This window comes from Ctenocephalides felis, unplaced genomic scaffold, assembly GCF_003426905.1.
Source record: "Ctenocephalides felis isolate EL2017-DRISC unplaced genomic scaffold, ASM342690v1 CF-g0.4_SCAFFOLD_01886, whole genome shotgun sequence".
Lineage (NCBI taxonomy): Eukaryota > Metazoa > Arthropoda > Insecta > Siphonaptera > Pulicidae > Ctenocephalides > Ctenocephalides felis.
The window spans coordinates 56,660,108-56,667,547 of NW_020538040.1; the positions used below are offsets into that span (position 1 = coordinate 56,660,108).

A 7,440-nucleotide genomic window follows, 5' to 3' on the forward strand; every position below is an offset into this window, starting at 1 on the left:
AATAAATCTTTACCACTGGATAATCATCTAACATATTAATCATCATACTAAATAACTTTATTATAAAAAATCATCTGTAAATTAATCTTGAGAAATGAACAAAACTCAACAAGTATAAAATAATATTTATGTAATATTGAGATAATGTAAGTAATAAGTTGGATATGATCTTGTTAATTTATTATTAAAGGCACGTTTTATTGCTTAGTAATTCTATCTATCGTTTCTAGGTTTTTATTTTTTATTTATATTAGGTTTATTTTTTATTTGTACAAGTAACTTCCAATTTTGTTTACATTTTTAATACCGGCATTTTATTATGCCAGTGGCCTATAATTTCTTATATATTTTTATCAATTCAGAAAAAAAAATTCAATTTTAAACATTGATATAATTTTCTAAAATTCTTAAAAATATATAAACAAGAACAATGGAGTTGCGGTCTAAAAAAAAATAGTGTATCAAAATGGAAAAGAAAAATAATTCGGCATGTTTAAATATCAAAACAGATTATATAAACTGCTATTTCAAGATTTCTGTTAAATTTAATTAATTAATTTTTTTTTCTAAAATATCGAGCATCAATGATAAGTGCTCAGTACATTAAATTTTTATTAGCCATAACTAATATTGGTGATATTGATTGTATTGCGACCGATTGCATTATGTGCCTTTTATCAATTATATATAATTTAACTTAATGGTTAGTTAAGATAACTATGACAGATACACAAAATAAAAACAAAAATGCATATGGTAACATAAATAGTAGAATAAAACAAATCCGTTATTCTTTATTGATAAACTACATATGTTCTGACACAAATGAGATCAAATCATCGAGGTCATCAAAAAAACAACGACGAATTAACAAATTACTAATGTATCTTTGATTTAACCATACAAAGTAAGCGCCATTTCCGGACTACATAAACCGATATTTATGAATGAATAAATAATTATTTATTTCCCATACCTCCAGTAGTAAAACTACAGAAGTTTAGCTGGAGACTTCAAAGATTTTACGAGTAATAACATAATCTGTCAATATTAAGAGCAAGTTATGTATATAAATAATGTGAAGTATACCAAGAAGAATCAAATAGTACGTGTTATTATATATTTCTTCTTACAACTTCGCTCAAATAATTTTACTGACAAATCAGGTTTAATTTAAAGATCACAAGACCATAAAGCTAAAAGATTGGTATTATAATGAATTAATATAAAAATAAATGACTACAAACGATTTACACAAAAAAGAAATACACAATTAACTGGTCATCTAGGTCCGTGGCCGGTCAAATAATATTTGCACAGTCAATTGACTGTCGACTCGGACAGCGACTTTGCGATATGTACTCTACAATAAGAAATTCTTTCTAAAAATTTATATAACTGTTCCGATTTAAAATGACAAGAACTGTTTTGGTAGTGCATTTGTGAACAATGACTATTACGACATGATCAGGAATATTACAATTACATTCCACTGAAGATGACACAAAACAATGTGTCGAAACGTATAGAAACAATAAAAATGTTATAAGTTCCTACAAGTTTTTAACTGATGTATTGCCCTGAAGATTGAATATATATATATATATATATATATATATGTTTAATTTGAGTTTAATAATCGGGCGTAACATCAATAAAAATAGTATGAGTTTTTTTTTTTAAATTTATTTATTTAAAATCCATACGTTTCGGCTAGCATCTTAGCCATCATTCAGTGGTAATCAAGTTAACTATAAAAATTGAAACTAAATAAATTATATAAAGGAAATTTTGTGGAAAAACAATAATAATGATAATAGTAATAAAACACTTACAATTTTGTATCCTAATATAGCATATGAAACCATTATTAATCCATGGTATGAGTATGTGCACATTGATAAATATATATTTTTTAACACAAACATCACAAATGGTAAAACACACTAATAATCATGATAACTTAACAAGTTGTCGAAACTATGTATTTACTCTTTGAGTTTAGGATAGAAATGTCATTTCATGTCATTGTCATGTTAACTACTACTACTAACTTCTAGATTTTAATTGCCGTCTTTTTTAAATTTATATAATATATAAATTTATATAATAAAAAAACAAACAGTATTTTCCTCGTATTCAATTTTACTACTAAAGAAATAGTATAATTTTCGCATTTGATAGACAGTAAATTACCATCCTGCAATTTTCATGTCCAATTAACTACCACATTAGTTGCTCAATGAGTTGAATTTATCCAACTTAATCATTTGGAAACATCAGTCTAAATTTTGAAACTTTCATTAGATATAAAAAAAACTATATATTTTTCAAGCCAACGGATCAATTACATTTAGCAAGTGACTTTCTGTTATTAGCAAAAAAGGAATTGAATTTATCTGAAAAAAATTAATATAAAACATATTGCAGCACATACTAAAATAATTATTTATCCCAATATTATTTCCAACCCACATTGAATTATTTAATACATTCATTACAGTAGCGGATGCTTTCACATCGTGAAAATATATAAAAGGCAATTTCTTCTCTAAAATGCATACTGTAATAATTTATAAGTTGCATGCTGCAGTTCATTGTGATATACCTGTTCCTTTAACGTCTGCAAGAAATTATATTTTGCTGCAGGATAAATAAATTCTATTTTTATTTCATGTGCCTCGAGTAACTTTTTACCTTAGTATAGTATTATAGTTTGAATCTCATTTTAGAGAGAGTTTGAACACAGGTTGCCAACATGGTAATTTATAGGGGCTCAAACAAATAACGAACCGAAATATAATATTTAAAGATATGATAAATATAATGGATACCGATTATTCAATATAAATAAAATCAAGTGCAATTTGTAATTTAAGACGGACTTTCTAATCTTAGAGAATTGCTGATAATTACTATTATAATGTAAATACATTACTATACTAAAGGCATGAGTCAATGGAATTATATTTTGCTGCAGGATAAATTAATTCTATTATTTCATATGCCTCGAGTAACTTTTTACCTTAGTATAGCATTATAGTGTTATATTTTGGAATATCAAAAACCAATAATTGTTAAATTTTCATACGTTTGAGTACTATTTGAATTCTTTATCATACTGAAACAAATAAATGCATAAAAGTTTGCAAAAACTTTTATAAGCAAACATTAATTTATTGAAATCATCACTTCGAAGATTATTAAACACAAAAATAAAATGGTTTAATAATATTTAGTGATATATAATTAATTACAATTTTTTATATAAAAAATGCTGAAATTAAAGCTGACTTATTGTAAAAATAAAAACTAAGAAAAATCTTACATACTCGGAAACAAATTTTCTTCACACTTTTTTGTATTTTAAAATTTTATTGAAGTTATTGAAGTATTTTTTTGAATCTAGGTAATTCAAATAGAAGGGTTAACTATTAATTGAGGTTATAACGTTTACAAATTAATTAAAAACTCACGTCTTGATAACCCAATTTAAAATCCAAACCATAATTCGCCCAAGTCCATCAATACTTCATAGATGAATTTGGAGCATTATCGAATGCAAGTAAGCTCCGCACAACAGCTACTCGCAAATGCTCTATTCAATTTCAGTAAAATAGCCCAAAAAACATGTCTAGAATAAAGTTTTCAGCGTACATTCAACTCAGCATTGCACCTGGTGTTAATAATTTATGCGGCTAAATATAAACATGAGTCGATAATATAGTAGTCAACGTCCTTTGTGTTATTCAGAGCTTATGTGAAATTTTACCTTAAACAGCACGCGAAATATTCGTGCAAATTTTCATTTGAAAGAGAACTCTAATTAGCATATGTGTTGTCTAAAAAAAATCTTACTACAACAATGTGTGTACAAATATGGACTTCGTGAATGCTCCACGCGCTATCACTTTCATCTCTTAGAGTAGATGAACGCGAGAGATACACATAAACAAACAAGCTTGATGCAAATAGAGTCCATTTAGAATAAAGCATTTAAAACATGTTCCATAATATATTTTATCAACAAGACAGATGTCATTTTTGACGCTTTGTCGGTTGAAATAAGGAGCATAAATTCAGTTCAAACGCACCTGCTGTATATTTGCACTTGGAAATTCAAATCTTAGTAGTAGTAGTAGTAGTAGTAAAAAATGTATAATGATTTCCATTTCTCTATCGCACTACAATCTTTTCACACTACATTAATGCTTTAACTTATAAAATTCTTCTATATTGTTTCTACATCAAAACTGTAAAATTATAAACTTAAGTTCACATGGAAAACTTTAGCCAATCCATATACTTCACAGAGAAATCCCTAATATTATATAAGATTTACATATGTACGATTTTTTTCGGAAGTCGAAATTTTGTTAATGTTGTTCATTAAAAGTTCATTAATTGATATTTTATTAATTGTTTCTATTTCTACCATTCTTAGAGCTTTGCACACTATACCTACATTAATGCTTTAACATGTTCAATTGTTCAATATTGTTTATATTGTTTCTAAACCAAAACTGTAAAAGAAAATCATGTGTAAGTTTATATAAATAAGGTTTAGTTAATTATTCCTACAAGAAAGACTGGGTACGATTGTGCCATTTTTTTATCAACAATAATTTTGGAAACATGATAATAGTGTCCTTAAAAACGGCGAGTAGGTTAAAAAACTATAGCTATAAACACCAAAACGGTTTATAACGACTTTTATTGTCAGAAATATGTAACAACACAACATGATCATTCAAACAAAGCTTATGAATATAATATAGCAGTTTATAACAAAACAATTTCTTAAACAAAAATCTTTTATTTTCTTGTATTGAATTTTCCTTTCCCTTCCTCTTTCATATTTTGTCTTATAATTAAGTTAGATTTTTCTTTATCTGTTTAATATTCGCCAGAAAACGACAAGAAATACATATCACATAAAACAAAATTAATTGCTGGTAATCAACTCGTCATGTTACTCAACTTACAGTAAAGTAACAGTTTTATTAATAAAAACGAACAAAAAAAACTTACTATTGACACCGTAAAAGCAATGCGGTTTAGAGATCATGTTAATGTAGAGCGCTGACTTAATACAATAATGTAAACTTGTTCGAACTTACATACCTTCATCTTTCCGTTTGGGCACTATCTTATAATCAGTATTGTTTGGCTGTTATGATGACTATCAAAATTGTACTTCGCCTCTCCTACTTCACATGAGACACATGTGTGTTTTTTGTAAGTCGAAAATTTTGTTTAAAACATTGTTCAATGTAGTAATCATCAAGTATCTTATATAGATATATTAAAATTGTGTAGCATGAACGTAACATGAAATACCTATTCATCATATAAATGCTCTGAAAATAAACACGCTCACAGTACTGGGTACAAAAATTATAGATTACAATAGATTCTTTTAGACTTGTTAATTATTATTGCATATGAGTTATGTAAGATAAGTCTAAGATAGGATAGCAAAATGTTTCATTACATATGAATTAATAATAAAAATTGAATTGTTGTAAGTAATATAAAAAAAAAACTATGCCGAGCTATATCAACATATAATATGTTTTTAGAAAATAAGTGAAATGTGTCAAAGGGTAAATTTGCCATATTTTGCAAATACACCTCGGCATCCAAAATAATATAAAATTGGTCTAACGATATCGAAAAAAAATTTGAAATCGAATATAGATTGAACATATAGATACTACTTTTAAAAATAGCGTATTTCTACTCTGTAATAAATAATCTCACCTTTGAATCGAGAAGCGGTATATTACATACCGGGAACTATGAAAATAATATATAAAAAAATAACAATCGGCATCCCAAAACAAATTGTAAGTAGGCAGCGATGAACTTTTCAATTAAATATGGCTTGGGAAAACTTTCGTATATGCGGTGCCATAAACTTATTAAACTTTGCGTAATACTTAAGAGAAAAAAACTAGAGCCAAATCCTACCATAAGCTTGGCAACTTGAAACATGATAAACTTGTATCGAAAATGGTTCGGTCTGAAATAGCTGAGATCACAAAACATAAAAACAGGATTTTCTTTGTAAGCGTTTCTTTTTATTTAACGTTCTTTAGCATTATACTCCAGCGTCAAATGAAGTAATTTATTCGCAAAGTATATTTATCCATGCAACATTAAATTAACAAATATACATATTGAAAACAACTAATCGCAATTAAGTAAAATTTTGTCATTCTGTAAAACAAAAACTAAACCTAATACTAGTAATAAAAAGTAAAAACCAATTACAAATAAAGTATTACTCAATTATTTCTTTCTCCTCTTTTCTTCGCCCTCCAAAAATTTATCCCAACCCTCCAAACGCTGACTTATCTCTGAGTCGGTTTCTCCAATTTTGAATTTTGTTTTACCGTCCCAGATTTCTGCTTTCAGTTGTCGTTTATTGAACCACCTACCGTTCATCAAGGCGACAACGGCGTCAGCTTGTTCGGGCCTCAGCCATAGTTATTTGGGCAACTCCTTCTGGATGCCTATCATATAAAACCACACGTCTAACTTCTCCAAGTTTAGAACACTCTTCTCGCAAATCTTGCTGGAATTCTAAAATTAACTCAACGTGCTCATCAAATAGTTTCGGTTCGAATAAATTACGTAAAATGACAATTCGTTCGTGCTTCGAACGTTCTCCGCGCATTTTCTCTGGACGCCAATCGAAAAGCTTTTCCTTCATTTTCTTTTGCTTGTCTTTGTCCTTTTTGCGCGCCTTCTTTGGCTTCAGAGCAGGATTATAATCACCCTTCATTTCAAATTTAGCTCGTTGCACCCCAATACGATGACCCCGTACATCTGAACCATCCAAAAGGTTAAGAGCCAATTCAACAGATTCTACTCTTATGTACGTGCAAAGAGCATCTCCTTTTGGATAACCATTACTGTCCATGTAGATTTTCACTTTCATTTTCTGAGTTTTAGAATCACGCTCAACAAGACCACACTTAGACATGACTTCTACAAATTCCTCTTCCGTGATGTCTTCTGGTAAACCAGTTACGTAAACCTTTGTATTTTGTTCATTAGGTATATCAAACCATGCAGGTTCTTGTGGCGCAGGACGTTTTTTGCCTTCTGATGCTTTGTCGGAAGCTTCTTCCTTTGTCATTTTTTCTGCACCAGATTCACGACATTCCTTTGGCTCATTTACACTAGTTTGTTCTGCGTTACTTTCTGGAGGATTTACTCCGTAACTAAGCTGATACCTAGCCATAAACTCATCATCTACCTTCGGGAACCATGCAGATTTTTCTGTGTCCCAAATATAAACGACACCCTCGGCATCGGTGTAAGTATGATGATCGCCCTCAAATCCATATTCACCCTGTTTAGGCACAGAACTATCGTCCGTTGAAGTGTTCGATTCAGCCACTCTGGAAACCCATTCATTTTTATCATCAT

General features: G+C 29.0%; 1 protein-coding gene across 1 annotated transcript; it reads right to left on the bottom strand.

Annotated features, from left to right (window-relative positions):
- Positions 1-6,294: 6,294 nt before the first annotated feature.
- Positions 6,295-7,438, bottom strand: LOC113375123 (HIV Tat-specific factor 1-like; the record flags this gene model as incomplete). The annotated part of the gene is given in 2 exon segments (XM_026615072.1): positions 6,295-6,480; positions 6,482-7,438. Coding segments are annotated over 2 exon segments (1,143 nt in total), but the record flags the coding sequence as incomplete, so codon positions are not given.
- Positions 7,439-7,440: the final 2 nt, after the last annotated feature.